Source organism: Ranitomeya imitator, chromosome 2, assembly GCF_032444005.1.
Source record: "Ranitomeya imitator isolate aRanImi1 chromosome 2, aRanImi1.pri, whole genome shotgun sequence".
Taxonomy (NCBI): Eukaryota; Metazoa; Chordata; class Amphibia; order Anura; family Dendrobatidae; genus Ranitomeya; species Ranitomeya imitator.
In genome coordinates, this window is record NC_091283.1 from 395,869,236 (window position 1) to 395,885,726 (window position 16,491).

The 16,491-nt window shown below is 41.2% G+C and overlaps 1 protein-coding gene across 1 annotated transcript in view; it reads right to left on the reverse strand.

The window, feature by feature from the left end:
* Positions 1-16,491, reverse strand: part of LOC138666666 (uncharacterized) — a 123,362-nt gene that overhangs the window by 45,196 nt on the left and 61,675 nt on the right. The window contains 6 exon segments of the mRNA XM_069754855.1: positions 372-963; positions 7,489-7,582; positions 9,092-9,189; positions 9,267-9,390; positions 9,474-9,653; positions 9,783-9,926. Coding sequence (XP_069610956.1) covers positions 372-963; positions 7,489-7,582; positions 9,092-9,189; positions 9,267-9,390; positions 9,474-9,653; positions 9,783-9,926 — 1,232 coding nt within the window.

Below are 16,491 nucleotides of genomic sequence, written 5' to 3' on the forward strand. Positions count from 1 at the left end.
AAGTGGGAAAACTTGCACAATTGGTGGCTGGCTAAATACTTTTTTTCCATACTGTAGATACCAATTGCTTTCAATAACAATTGGCTATTGGTATTTGTATACATTTTCTAATTGTTTACTGCTCTAAATTATTTCCTTTTCTCTTGTAGACATATGAATTTTCTTGTATTTTTTTCTTGTTCATATTGTCAATGAAATGTAAAGAAAAGAAAATGGCTACTGCCCCATGTGTGTTCTTTAATGTCTAAAAATATATTTCTTTGTTACACATTTCCCACATTCTGACGATGAAAATGGCTTCTCTCCTGTGTGAGTTCTGTGATGTGTAATAAGACTGTTCAGTGCAAAAAATATTTTTCAATTTGGAACATTAAAATGGCTTCTTTCCTGCATGAATTCTCTGATGTGTAACAAGATTTGTTTTTCGATTAAAACATTTACCACATTCTGAACATGAAAATGGCTTCTCTCCTGTGTGAATTATCTGATGAGTAATAAGATTTGTTTTCTGATTAAAACATTTCCCACAATCTGAACATAAAAATGGCTTCTCTCCTGTGTGACTTCTCTGATGTTTAACAAGTATGGATTTCTCGCTAAAACATTTCCCACATTCTGAACATGAAAATGGCTTCTCTCCTGTGTGACTTCTCTGATGTGCAACAAGTCTTGATTTAAAACTGTAACTTTTCTCACATTCTGTACATGAAAACGGTTTCTCCAATATGTGAGCCATTTGATATTCAACACCCTTTCTGCGATATTTGTTTTCTATATCGTTCTTTGATGAAGTAGAAGAAAGGACCTGTTGTAAAGGATCAGATGATAGATGTTTTCTGTGAAGGGCAGGAGGTACTTCTGGGACAAAGGTATTTTCTTCACATATTTCTGGTGTGATACCATAATTATCTGATACAAAATTGGAAAATTTCAGATTTGTCCCCGAGCTCCAGGTACAGTCATCTGCCAGGAATAAAACTAATTTTATTATTTTTCTATAACAAGGCATTTCAATTATATTAATATGTATATTCTTATTTTAAAACATTTTCATGCAAAATGTAATAGAGCATAGAGCAGTGTGGAGGAAGGGGCAGTGTCTACAAAAAAGCCATCGCTTTGGAGCAAGAGAAGGGCTTTGTATTTTTTTTTTACAGAATAAAGCTGGGCATACAACAACAAAGATGAAGTACTTTAATCCCTTCCTGATGTGGTCAATTTCCATTTTTGTGTTTTACTCCTTCCTTTCTTCCCAGAGTCATAACTTTTTTAATTTGAGAGCTTGTTTTTGTAGGACGAGTTGTATTTTTGAATGACACCATTCAGATTACCACATACTGTACTGGGAAATAGGAACAAATTCCAAGTGCAGTGAAATTCTGAAAAAAAGCCTGATAGTTTTTTTGGAATTGTTTTTATGGCATACATTTTGTGGTTAAATTACCTCGCAATGTGATTCTCCTCATCAGCACGATTACGGGGATAACAAACATCTAGTAAAAAAATCAGAAGTTTGAAAAAATAAATTGGGGGTTGTGTCGCCATTTTCTGAGCCCCATAACAATTTCAGTTTTTGGTCGATGGAGCAGTGTGATAGTGTATTTTTTGAGACAACATTTTTATGGATACCATTTTGGGACGGATATGACATTTAGATTGCAATTCCACAAAAAATGCAATAACAAGCAATGTCCCAAAGACATATTTTTTTCCGTTTATGGTGTTTACCAATCGGGTTAATTATTTTTATATTTTGATCCAACACACTTTTCTGAACACGGCAACACCGCATATATGTTTGTTTGTTTTTTATTTATTTTTTTTTATTGGGGGTAAAGGTGGATGATTTGAACTTATTTTATTTTATTTTCTTAATATTTTTTAAAACATTTGTTTTTTACTTTTCACTGTACTTTGTTAGTTCCATTAGGGGACTTGAAGCTGCAATAGTCTGATCGCTTGTGATGTATCCACCATTGTCACAGCATTGCTGCATATAGTGAACATCCTTTGAAGCCCGGCCACAGGCAGGGTTTCAAGGGAGCTCTCTAATAACAGGCACAGAGGTCTTCAACAGACCCCTTGCTGCCATGGCAACCCATCAGTGATCTGCGACATCACAGATGCTCCGAAGGTAGCATTGAATAACACGCCCCTCTGCCGGCATGTTGTTAATGATGCTTAGTGGCACGTGGCTGCTATGGGAACCGGAGCAGGCGCTAGTCCCACAGCGCCTGCCTGTCATTGCACGTTCAACTGTACACAGTTGAAAGTAATGATGAAAAATGGATTGTCAGCTGATGCTTCCTCCTTTATCATTCTTCCTTGGCGTCTGATTTCTCAGAACAGCAGGCGTGATGACGACACTATATGGTGGGCTTTTCAGGATGCTCACTGCAAAGATCAAAGCATCGGGGAAACAAGGAGGGGAGGTGAGTATTGTAGTTTTTTAATCAATGAGCACATCGTGGTGGCTATATTACTGAATACATGACTATGGGGAGTGCACTATATTGTAAGGAGGACTATGGGGAGTGCATTATACTATAAGGAGGACTATGGGGAGTGTAGTATACTATATGGGGGACAATCTCAGGTGTCAGCCCCCCTTTGGGAACCTCAGTATGGGGATGCTCCGACAATGCCCGAGCACCCATTTTACTGTTCCTGCTACCCTGAAAAACTTTTGATAATCTATTGTACATGTATTGAAACATGGTAGTAGGCATCTTTTAGGTCCAGGACGGCAATATAGCATCCTGGAAAGAGCAGCTTTCTGGCTAGTTTTATTTATCCCATTTCGAAAGTAGGAATTTTCAGGAATCTGTTCAGTGCCCTGAAAGTATTGTCCAGTTTCTTTATCATAAATAAAGGGGAGTAGAACCCCTTCTTCCTTTCTTCTGGTGAGACTTCTAACAAGACGTATTTTTCTATTATTAGATTTAAAACTTGTCTGTAGCGTCAGTTGTTCCAGCAGGGATGCCTGTGGGAACGTTATGATAAATCTCTCCTGTGTGAAACTCCAGCCTCAATCCTGACCTTATTAGATTGAGGATCCAGACATTAGAGGAAATATTTTCCCAGGTCGGAAGGGAGAGAGCCCCACCAGGGGAATAATCATTAAGAGGTGCTTCTGCCCTCCTGTGAGTGATCACCAAAGAATAATCTACTTCTTTTGGTACGGTCCTCCCATCTGTCCAGGTTCCAGGATGTTGTCTTCCAGCTTCACTGCAGTCTCCAAAAGGGCCGTTTAAAGGATGAAAAGGGCGACTTGGGAAACCCTTTTTTGTTATCCCCTACTTTTTTCCAGCATATCACCCATGGCTAGACAGAAGAAATATTCCCCCTCACATGGAAGAGAGCACAGCCTCACTTTTGCCTGCACATCCCCTGGCCAATATTTCAACCAGGTGGCTTGCGTTGGGTAATGCTGCTGACCTGGCCGGTAGCCTTGCTGAGTCTGCCAAGGTGGGTGAAAGGAATGCCATTGCCCTTTCATTAATGGAATGCATAAATGGAATTTCTTGCCACTTTACTATTTAACTGGTCCTACCGATCATTTAATCAGACAATCAGGGACCTAGATGTACATGTCGCCGCTATGGCTGGTTTAAAGGCTCCTGCTGAAGACTCCCTTGCCCACTTAAGGAAACTATCAGTTTTCCTATCTAAGGGGTCTTTTAATAATCCCATATCTTCAAAAGTAAGTGAAGACTTTCTTGAGGCCTTGGAAATTGCTACGTCTAGTTTAGGACATTTGTCCCAGGATGTTGTAGCCTCTTCCTCAAAAGGGATATTATTGAGAGAGCAAGGGATGGGACCTCTGGTCTTTTCCACTCTCTATCAATAAGACCCTGAACATTCTCGTTAATAAGTAAGGTTTTACATTTTTTCTGTTCCAGGCCCTCTAACATTATGTCTTGAACAGATTTCTTGTTTGTTGGTCCACTAACCCCAATGTTGATCTTTCTGTCTTCATTAAATTATCCATTTCTTCTAGCAAAAACAATGTCTACTCCCCATGTCACTCTGAGATGAGGTGGAATTTGACAAAGACTTATACTGAAATTTTACTTCTGACTCAGTAGAATTATTATACCCCTGGAAGGATCTCACGGGTTTTTCGTACTTTTAGATCTACTTCGTCTGAGTGGGATAGTGACTTTAAGTTGTTCTCCTCAATTCTTATAAAGGATCTTAAATTAGACATAAAATTGGGAGATTCCTTTGAAATAGTCCCGGCACCTGTGTAGCCGGGAAGCACGGCCACTGGGCAACCATAAAGTAATGGTGCCGCGGCTCACACCGGTTTGATGGAAGAGACTCCCTTTGGCCTCCATGGTGCTTCCAGGTCCCCGGCACCAGCCAGCGCATTCCAGTGGCGTCACATTCCCGTGGCTCAAGTGAGGTTGTTACATGAGCCCTACTCCCAATCAACAATGGTTTCAAGGTCCCTGCCTTCAACCAAATACCGAACATCAAGAGAAAGTCAGAGTAGCCACAGTCCTGACTTTCTGTTGATATGCAATGACGGGGACAGTAAAGCAGGCCCTGATTTGGCAAAGGGCTCGCGTGATGTATCAACCTCACGTGAGCCTCAGGAATGCAAGTGCTGTAGTGAACAACTCCTTTAAGTTTCAAGCAGATATCCATCTTTGGGGTTATATGTGAATAACTGCCTTTTTACTCAGTGTGCTTCAGACATTTTTAGTCAATGTATCACTTTTTACAATTCATGTATCCCATTGCTGCAGCAGAATGAGCATGGGTATAAGCTCTCCCTTGAGACAGAGCTACTTCTGGAGAAGCCTGGACTGTCCATCGCCACAGAAGAAGGCAAAGGTATACAAATTCAGGCAAAAAATCTACATAAAATAACTGTGCGAATAAACCCTAAAAATTCATTCATTGTGGTGCTTGAAAGATTGTGAATCAGAATTTTCCATATTTTTGCATAAATGTGATCAGATTTACACATGTCCTAAAAGTAGATAAAGAGAAAAAAACTTTGTCAAATAAACGAATAAATATTAGACTTTGTAATTTTTTAAATGTGGAAAATGATTCAATATCACATGTTTGGGGGTGACAAAAGTATGTGAACCATTGCTTGGTATAACCCCCTTATGCAGAAGACCCTGCATCTAAATGTTTCCAGTAATTGTAGCTTAGTACTGCACATTGGCTTGGAGGAAATTCAGCCCATTATTTCCTACAAAACAACTTCCATTTTGTTATGTTGGTGGGTTTTCTCCCATGAACTGCTCACGTCAAGCTGACTTACAACATTTCTATATGTTTAACCCCTTCAGCTCTGGGACATTTTCCAATTTTGCGTTTGTTTTTTGCTCCCCTTCTTTCCAGAGCCATACCTTTTGAACAACACCATTGATTTTAGCATATAGCGTTTTACCATGTTCATCAAATGCTAAAACTGACTGCCATTATGATTCTCCAGGTCATTACAAGTTCGTAGATACCAAACATATATAGGTTATTTTTTATTTAAGTGGTGAAAAAAAAATCCAAAATTTGTTTAAAAAAAAAAACAAAACAATAAATTGCGTCATTTTCCAAGAACCGTATCGTCTCCATTTTTAGGGATCTGGGGCTGAGTGAGTTTATTGATATTATTTTGGTGTAGATACGATGTTTTCATTGCCTGTTATTGAATTTTAATGCAATGTTGCGGCAACCAAAAAAAGTAATTCTGACGTTTTTGACTTTTTTTTTTTCATTCCACCGTTTACCAATCGGATGAATTATTTTTATATGTTAACAGATCGGGCGATTCTGAATGCGGCGATACCAAATATGTCTATTTTTAATTTTTTTTAAAGTGTTTTATTTTGAATAGGGAGAATGGGGGGTGATTTAAACTTTTATATATTTTTAATCTTTTTCAAAACTTTTTTTTACTTTAGACTTGTTCAATATGGAGAGACTAGAAGCTGCAATCATCCGATCACTTGTGCTACACAGAGCAGTATAGCTGGGCGGTGCTCATAGTTATCCAGCAATGACAACCACAGGGGTCTCCTACAGATCCCGGGTTGACATTCCAACCCATCAAGTGACCCGTGGTCATGTGAAACGGATATCGATGAGCGGGATTAGTGACGCACTTCCAGGGTGATAATGTTAAATGCCACTGTCAGAGATTGACAGTGGCATTTAACAGGTTAACAACCACAGGTGGATTGCGATTCCACCAGGGGCTGTTACTAGCACATGTCAGCTGTTGAAATCAGCTGACATGTGCCAGAAAAGAAGTGGGCTTAGCACTGGAGCCCACATCAAAGGAAGAGACCAGAAATGTGCCGTACATGTTTGGTGCATGTCGTGAAGGGGTTAAAGTCAGGACTGTGACTTGTTGATTCCAAAAAAGTTACTTTATTCTTTTGTAGAATTACTTGTCTCCTTTGGGTTGTTGTGTTGCTGCATGACCAAGGTCTCTTGAGAGTTAGCTCATACAGATGTCCTTACATTTTCCTTTACAATTTGCTAAATTCAGAATTTATTGTTCCATCAATAATAGCAGCCGTCCTGGCCCAGTTACAGCAAAAAAGGCCCAAACTATGATACTATCAGCACGATGTTGCACAAATGCTATGCAGTTTTTATGCCATAGTCCAGTGTTTTTCTTTTGTCCAAACATAACGCTTCTCATTTAAACCACAAAGCTCTATTTTTTGCCTTATCTATTCATATAACATTGATCCATGAGCATTTTAGTTTGTCCACTTGATCTTCAGAAACTGCAGATGGACAGCAATGTTATTTTTGGAGAACATGCATTGTCCTTGCATTCTTGCCATGCACACTCTTGGCAATATTTACCCGATGGTGGACTCATAAACATTAACCCTAGCTAAGAGGCCATTAGTTGCTCAGAGGTTAGCTTGTGTTCCTTTGTGACCTTTGCAGACTATTATACGCCTTCGCTTGGAGTGATCACTTTTGATCGACCACTCCTGATGAGGGTAATAATTACCTTAAATTTCCTCCATTTCTACACACTCTGAATTGATGGAGTCCAAACTCTTCAGAGATGATTTTGTTACCTTTTCCAGCCTCACAAGCAACAGCAGTTTTAATAAGGTCCTCAAAACTCTCCTTTGTTCATGTCATGATAAACTTCCACTTACATGTTGTTAACATCAGACTTTGAATAAAAACAGGTTGCCAACTAACACCTCATTGTCAACTTATTGATTGAATAGATAATTCTCTAATTTCACCTTCAAATTATCTACTAATTTTAAAGGTTCCCATACTTTTCCATTCACAAATGAGTGATATTTTATTTTTAAATGAGGAGAATCATCCACAGTCTAATATGTTTGATTCATTTGTTTTATTTAATTCTATTCATCTACTTTTAGGACTTGTGTGAAAATATAATGTAGTCTTAGGTCAAATTTGTGTAGAAATATGAAAACATCTCACGTTCGGAAACTTTCCTGCACTACTGTACTTGTCGGTTACCTGTATGTTTATTTGTAGGAATCTTCTCTTTAGACCGCTCATCACCCCTCACATAAGTCTCTTCTGTAGTATTAATATGGGTCAGATCTGTACCCTGAAACAAATATTGTAAAAGTCACAGACAAATGGAGAGATTATAAGAAATTGTTCAAAGAAGAGAAAAGATCAAAAATTAACATGACAACCACAAATAACAGCAGTAGTTGTCACATAGCTGCAGATCTCCTGTATAAATCCAACCTTTTGGCTCCTAATTCTAACCAGCAGTCTTCATAACCAGAACATTGTGAGAAGATCCAGACAACATCTAATGTCTGATCAGCTTCATCCTGTCTTTTCCACCAAGTATAAAACATACACTGAATGGCCACTTTATTAGAGACGCCCATAGAGTAGAACATTGGAACGTCTTTGGCCATGAGATCCTCAGTAATTCATCTCAGATTCCACTAGTTGATTTTTCGGCAGGAATACTAACCCATGTCAACAGGATAGATTCTTTAAGTTGCTGCAAATTTGATAGCGGTGCTGACATTCTCATAACAACCTGTTTGATCTTGTGTGTGAGATTTTCTACAAAATTAATATCTGGAGACTGTGAAGGCCAGGAAAGCAAGGAAAACCACAGTGTCATGTTCTTGGAAGCAATCCATGACTAAATGAACATTGTACAAGGTGCATTGTCCTTCTGTCATAGGGAAAATAGCTGCCTTCAAGTGATGAACAACATGTTTGACTACAATGCTTAGGTAACCGCTAGTGTCCACAGGTATCAAATGTCCCAGGATGTGATGAGAAAATATTCCTTGCATCATTGTTCTACCTCCAATAGCCTTCTGCCAAATTCTTACCCTACCATCAGCATGATGCAACAAAAAACTGGATTCATCTGACCAATGTTCTGCTGCTATATCTCATGTGTGCTAAAGAACAAAGAAAGCATACAGACACATTGCTTGGACACAAGAGCTGTATTCACAAGCAATTGGCATGACTGCACCAATTTTTCTCAAAGATTATTTGATATCTCCTTTGATGAGTTGTTTTCATCCACATGATCATTTGTCATAGGATGTTTTCCCTCCTTAACAATATTTTCAGTATAGTCTTAACACCATTGCCCATAAAAGCATGAATTTCACAATTTTGCTTTTTGTTTTTTTAAATACTGGTTAATCAAGCACTGATAACCATGCCTCATTCAAAATCATTCGATTTTTCAATTCTTATGTGGATTCAGAATGAAAATTGTTGTTAACTTCATTTTATACTGCACTCATGGTCATGGGTCCAATTTCCAAACAGAAAAGCTCTAATCAAGAAATTGACAGTGTCGGCTAAATTGGCCATTCGGTTTATAATACTGGTGCATGTCTCCTGTATAAATAAAACCTGTCAGCTCCTAAATTTAACCAGCAGTCTCCATAATCATAAAATTGTGAGAAGATCCCGTCATCATATAATGTTGTTGGTAAGCTGAATACCTGTCATCTCCACCAAGTATAAAACGTCTAACATTGGTGGGTAGAACAAGACAACACAACATCTTCACAGACTTCTACACATCATAGGTAACATCTCGCGACACATTCTCTCCATTTACCTGATGATCCTGAGCAACATCAGGATTTTCTGGTTTACAGTCTTGTGAACTAAGAGGATGGGGACATCTCTCTGGTGTTGTCCTTTTACTGGATATAACTGGAGGAAACACATACAAGGACTGAATTCATTTTTTATATTCAGATATTTAGAGTGTATTTAGTCCTGTCTATTACCTGGTGATGTGAGGGGCTGGGGAACCTCCATCATGACGTCCTTGTACAGATCTTTGTGTCCTTCTAAATACTCCCACTCCTCCATGGAGAAATAGACGGTGACGTCCTGACACCTTACCGGAACCTGACACATACAATAATACCGTCATCCTCTCGATTTCTTCACAGGGTTACTGTATAATGTCCCAGCATTCTCAGCAGTGTCACCTCTCCAGTCAGCAGCTCAATCATCTTGTAGGCGAGTTCTAGAATCTTCTGGTCATTGATTTCCTCATGTATCAGGGGGTGATGTGGAGTCCCAGTGATTGGGCTTAGGATTTTCCTCCTTCTCTCAGACACAGGAGCCTGAAATTGCTCACCAAAGTTCTTTTTCACTACTGTGTAATCCTGTTAATGGAAAGACACATTAATAAATCTCACTACAGACATTTCCAGAGTCCTCACCCCTCCAGTTCTGTCCATCTGTTATTCCCATAGATAAGAATGATGTAATGTGAAATCATCAGAATCTCTCACCTCTCCAGTAAGCTGGAAAAGGATCTCTAGGGTGAGGTGTAATATTCTGCCAACCATCTTGTCCCTGTTCCTATCCATCCTTGCTGGCTCAGTCAGGAGAATTCTGTTACAGAGAATATAGATCGGATCTGATAATGTAGGGATCTAAATAGGAAGGACATGGAAAATCATAAAGAATCTCATGTAAAAAGCTTTCAAGAAAATCCAATGGATTGTGTACACTAGTGTATAAGAAGTGTATAAGAGCAACCCAGGTTATTAAGGGAATGGTTGGACAACAATATCAAAACAGGTTGTTAACAATAACTAACATTGCGGATATTCATATATAAATTCTGTAAAAAATAAATCTATTACTGACAGTGAGGGATGCTCCCAAGCATATATTAATCCTACATAGAAAAATGGAGCCACTATGCGCTCAATAAATGTGGTGAGACCAATATATTAAAGAATGTATAAATTTTATTTTATCACTCACTCACATGCATATAAAGATTTAGAACATATTAGTACATGGGCAAGGAAAAGACAGGAGAAGAACTCTAGATACAAAACGTCTACCTCAACTTCCCTCAAAATATTAAATTACGGCACATGATATTATCAGTATAATGCTTCCATAAGGGTTAGCATCAATTTACATATGAATGGGTCAGCTTAATAAACACCTACAGACAAGTGTTGCTGCCATCCCCACCTATAAAGTGCCAATCATAGTCCAAAGTACAAGTAATACAAAAAAATCTTACCCATGTGGGGGGAACACAGAAGGGAGGAGGTAGTGACCCAGTGGTCAGGGATGCATATACCGGTAGCCCCGACGCGCATTTTGCGTATGCAGGCTTCCTCGCCCAAAGTCTAGACTAGAGGTGGATAATAGATCAAGACGGTAGTGTCTATAAAAGGTCGAAGGTGACGACCACATTACCGCCTTACAAATCAAATCAATGGATACGTCCACCTTTTCAGCCCAGGAGGATGCCATGGCCCACGCTGAATGGGCTCTCACTCCCTCCAGTGGGGTTTCACCTTTGGCTGAATAAGCTAAGCAGATCGCATCTTTTATCCACCAGGCGATAGTGTTTTTTGTGACACCCGACCCCTTCTTCCGGCCCTGAAAGGTGAAAAACATAGGTCTACTCTGCCTCCTTAGAGTCTTCTCTAAGTACTCCAGCACAGTTCTTCTGGACATCTTCGTTCCTCTGCAGTAGAGGGGCTATCAAAGAAGGATGGTAAATAAAATTTCTTTGCTTCTATGAAACCTAGAAGCGATTTTTGGCAAATAAGCCGGGTCCGGTATCAGAACTATCTTATCCTGATAAATCATCAAAAAAAGAGTATCTACTGATAGTGCCTGAATGTCACTTACTTGAATTGCAGAAGTCAAGGCTACCAATAAAGCTGTTTTGAGGGTTAGAACCTTATAATAGAGGCAGAATCTAAGGGTTCGAAGGGGGAGCCTGTTATTGCGTCCAGCACAAGGTTTAAATCCCACGGAGGTAATCTAGCAATACGCACTGGGTTACTGTGTTCACAGGCTTTTATGAATCTAGTGACCCACCTGTCCCCTGCTACATTAGTTATACAGTGTTCCCAGAGCAGAGACCTATACTTTAAGGGTGTAAACCGATAACCCCAATTCTCAGTCTTTCTGCAAAAATTCCAGAATTGCCAGAATTGGAACATGGTCCGACAGGGGAGCTGAGTAGAATAGCAAAAACCTCCTCCAGGTCTTATAAAAAAATGTTTGTGGTAACCTCCTTTCTTCTTTATAGCAAGATGGTGACTAGGGCTTCTGAAAACCCTCTACGCCTCAGAAGCTCCCCCTAAAATTCCACACTGTCAAGTGAAGACCCTCCACCTGCAGATGACGAAATGCCCCCCGAGAGAGAATCCACAAACTCGTTGGCAGCACCCAAGGGTCGATCACGGATATTGCCCTCAGGCAAGAAAACCATGGCCTCTTGGGCCAAAAGGGGGCTACCAGATTTACTCTCGCTCTCTCCTCTTTGATTTTTCTGAGCACTAGCGAAGTCAGACACATCAGAGGAAATGCGTAGGCTAGAGTATAATCTACCGGACTTGAAGGGAGTCTACTACCTCTGGCCATCTGATGCTTGTAGTGACGCAAACCTCCTGACCTGCCTGTTGCTCCTTGTGGGGAAAAGGTCTATGTCCGGGAGGCCCCATAACCGTATGATGCATCTGAATATCTGTCGCTCTAGGGACCATTCCCCATGACATAGGGAGTGTCGACTGAAATAGTCTGCCTGAACATTGTGTTCCCCTCTGATGTGAAGTGCTGACAGGGAGAGGAGGTGATTCTTCGGCCAAGGTGAGTATGTCGTCTGCAGTGGACATTAGTGATGGTGACCTTGTCCCTCCCAGATGATTCAAATATGCCACCACCATAGTGTTGTCGGTGTGTATCCGTACGCGAGTGTCCCGCAGAATCGGTAGAAACTCAAGGAGCGCATACTTCACTGCCCTTAATTCCTTAAGGTTTGAGGAACCCTGTGCCTCCCTGGTCAGCAACGTTGAGCTACCAAATCCAAGAGGAGGCTGAGGAACCTTTGAAGGGTCAAGGGAACTAGTCTTGATTTTTTCAGATTGATTATCCAACCCAGACCCTGTAGGGACGATATTATATGGCTCAGCCGGGTACTGCACTGGACGGCCGACCTCCCTATCATAAGGAAATCATCCAGGTATGGAATAACCAGGGTATCTCGTTCCGTCAAATGAGCCATCACCTTGGTGAACACATGTGGTACCATGGATAGACCAAACGGCATAGAGGCGAACTGAAAGTGTTTAACCTGGTCGCACAGAAGTACTGCCAGAAGTATTGTTAGTGGCCCTGGTATATAGGCAGGTGATAATATGCACCCATTAGGTCCAGGTGTTGGACGTTATACAGACCATTTTTTAAAGAAATATTTCAATCTACTTCCCTGTGGGAGATCAGGGCTAGCGATACTTGCGCCTGCTTTTGGACGATAAGGCCCCACCAATGTAGGCACCTTTCTGGTTCGGCTCTGCTGGCTCCCAGTCTCGGTTTCTATACTTCCTCTGGAAAGATGACCGCTTCCTAAAGGTGTTCCTGAAAGTAGGGATGAAGATCTGTGGAAACGAGTCCAGTAATTTGTCCCTAGGAGCTCCGGATCGTATCTGGTTCTCCAGTTGGTCCAGGCAAACCATTATAGATCTTTCGGTACAGGTACTCGCAATAGCTGTTTGAATGTCCCAGCCGACGACTGCCAGGCCCGCTTCAGAAACATTTCTACCTTCCTATCAGACGGTTCCTTTAGAAGACCTCCGTCTTCTAGGGGCAATGCTGATCGTTTTGATGAAGCTGCTACCTTGGGAACTTTAACCCATTCTGCCTGCAAGTCATCATCAAAGGGGTATTTATGTTTTGAGGCTGCTGTCCTGTTCTCCCACTCCATTCTCACGAGGCTTTTCACCATGTCATTCACAGGTAAGGATCTCCGATTCCTCTGGCACAGGCCTGCGAACATCAGGTCGTAAGCAGATTTGGGCACTTTCCTATCAGCCATCCCCATTGTGAACTGGACTGATCTGACCAATGCCTCTATATTCTCAATGGGAAAACAAAACCTCCCCTCTTCGTCTGAGGAAGATGAAGATAAAGAGAATTCTGCAGATTCAACTTGCCGCCTTCTTGCAGTCAGACTAGATCCCTAGTCAGACTCTACACAGCTAGCCTTCTTTTTACGGATTTTCTGCCCCTTAAGAGAGCGCCTAATCTCCTCTCTGATAAATGTTCTATGATCAGATGTATGTACAGGAGATTCCTCCTCCAGGCCTTGACATATACATGACTGACAGACTTTTGAGATAAGTGTCAGGTAGGGGCTCTGTGCATAAAGCACACTATTTGTGCTTGGTTTTAATAGATTTCCTTACCTGGGAATACATAGAAACAGAAGGGGGATTCAGCTTACCAGGTGACCATTGTATGCACTAACTGTCTGAAGCTTGTTAGTAGGGTACCGATTCAGGAGGTGGAGGCATAGCGCATGATTTGGAGGCTATAGAAGTTTGTTGACTCTGTTCACTTCTGGCATCTGTGGAGTCACTCCCTCTAGAGCGACCACTGTTGCTGCCTTTGCCACTTCTGTGCGGATCGGTGACCACCTCTTTAGGTGGTGTGTGCTCCTCAACGACTCTTGGGGAAGACATCTTCCAGCACTGTCCTGCTGTATGCTGCCGGACTAAGAAGGCCTGACTACGCCCCCTCACTTCCCCATCCATGATGCACCTCTCCGGTCCCACCTGGAAGTTAAGTAGCAGTACTTCCGGGTCACGGGCGCGTTACTAACCAGCCGTTCCAACAGAGGCTGATTGGATCCAGGTAAGATTCTTCTCCGCAGGTTCCCATCAGGACACAACTGAGGAGGCGAGGGGCACCACCCCCTTTTAACCTGTAGGTTCCCTGTCCTGGTGGGCGGATCCCCTCTCTCAGTAGGGTGCTGCCATTGCGAAAGGAAAATAGTCAATACAAAATAGTACTACACAGGCAAGTAAAAACAGCCCATGGTTTGATAGTCATATTACATTGTCCACACTATCATATTTATAATGAGTGATTCAGACATAAAGATAGGAAGTTCTCAATACAATATGTCCTCAGTACATTAAAAAACAGAGAAGGAATAAACCTAGAATGCTACCATATTGCATACCATGATATAGTCAAGCAACTGGTTAAATTACACTGCACAATATAAAATATATATACCAGAAGTATCCAGTGATCTTAAAGTAGAACTGTGATTTATTAATGGCAGGATTTGGTACGCACACAATGCCAATGTAATACCACAATTATTATTATTATTATTTATATAGCACCATTGATTCCATGGGGCTGTACATGAGAAGGGGTTACATACAAGTTATAGATATCACTTACAGTAAACAAACTAACAATGACAGACTGATACAGAAGGGCGAGGACCCTGCCCTTGCAAGCTTACATTCTACAGGATTATGGGGAAGGAGACAGTAGGTTGAGGGTTGCAGGAGCTCCGGTGTTGGTGAGGCGGTAGCTTCGGTAGTGATGAGGCGGCAGCGGGGTCAGTGCAGGCTGTGCACAATGTCAGTGCACAATGAGGAATACCCGCATGATAAACATAGCAACGTATAGTTACCTGGAACACCCGGGGACCCACCACACCCGAGCGCATTTCGCTTGGAAATGCCTCAGCCAGGGGGGGCGTGTAATGTTTTACATTATGTTATAATGGTTGATTCACTTCTAAAACTCAAGAAAGTTGTGAATTCCTTTCTTGAAAAATATAATAACACAGATTATGGGCACTAGATTCTGTGATCCAGAGAACCAGTCTGTTTGCCATATGTGGAGTCGGGAAGGAATTTTCCCCTAAATAGAGAGTTAATTAGTGTCTGCCCCATTGGATTTTTGCTTTCCTCTGGATCAACATGTTAGGCTATAGGCTGAACTTGATTGACCTGAAGGGGTATTTCCATCTCCAGGATCCTATCCCAATATCATTCGCAATGTCTCTTTCCTCATGTGCAGGCATTGCAGGACCTTAAGTATCCATGGTTACGACTACTAGCAACTAGCTGTCACGTCATCAGTGGACGTAACCATGGATACCTAAGGTCCTGCAATGCGTACACATAAGGAAAGAGACATAAATAATCAAAAATACTATACCACATTTCTAATTAGAGGTATTTGCTAATATTATTATTAATCATTATTATTATACTCACTACATATTGGGATAGGATCTTGGAGATGGGAATACCCTTTGTCTACCTTCAAAGTTAAAAATGAGGCTGGAGTAGAGAGGATTTTTTTTCTCTACCCTAACAGTGTAATCACATAGGGTAAGACTTTATTGTTTTTCTATCAGGTATCTGAATTATCAAGGAGCCTGTAACACTTGGTGCTGTGTCATTGTGAATGGATCAGATCTGGGGACAGGAATTCACCTTAAATGCAACCGATATCAAAAGCCGAGGATGATGAAGATGCTAAAAGTGGGATACATGTGATAAAGCACATGGCGTTCAGGCTGCACTCCATCTTTATGTCCATCCCCCAGAATCTGCCGTCTATACGGGGAGTGGTGGAGATTATCACTACAGGAGCCGCTCAGGTCACAGGGACCCCAGAAATATGGAGGAGAAAGGCAGAAATACAAAGAGTGAAGATGACACTGGGAGGGTCCTGGAGAGCGTCCATGAGGGGGATTACAGGAATCATTAATTATAACAGCCGCCGTTATGTCATGTGAAGAAACCGCGACACACACAAGACATATAGAGTATGTGCACACATTGCGGATTTGCCTGTGGAATTTTCTGTGTGGATTCTGCATCTCTTGGCAGAAAATGCAGGTCAAAATCTGAGCTTTTTTTTTACAGATTTACTGCGGATTCTGTGTGGATTCCATGCGTTTTTACCCCTGCGGATTTCTATTATGGAATGAGTGCAGAAACGCAGCAGATCCGCACAAAGAATTGACATGCTCCTTTTTTTAATCCGCTGCATTTTCCGCACGGAATTTTCCGCACCATTAGCACAGCATTTTTTTTTCATTGATTTACATTGTACTGTAAATCAATTGCGGATCTGCAGCGTTTCTGCACGAAAAAAAAGCTGCGGATCTGCAGGAAATCTGCAACGTGTGCACATACCCTTATA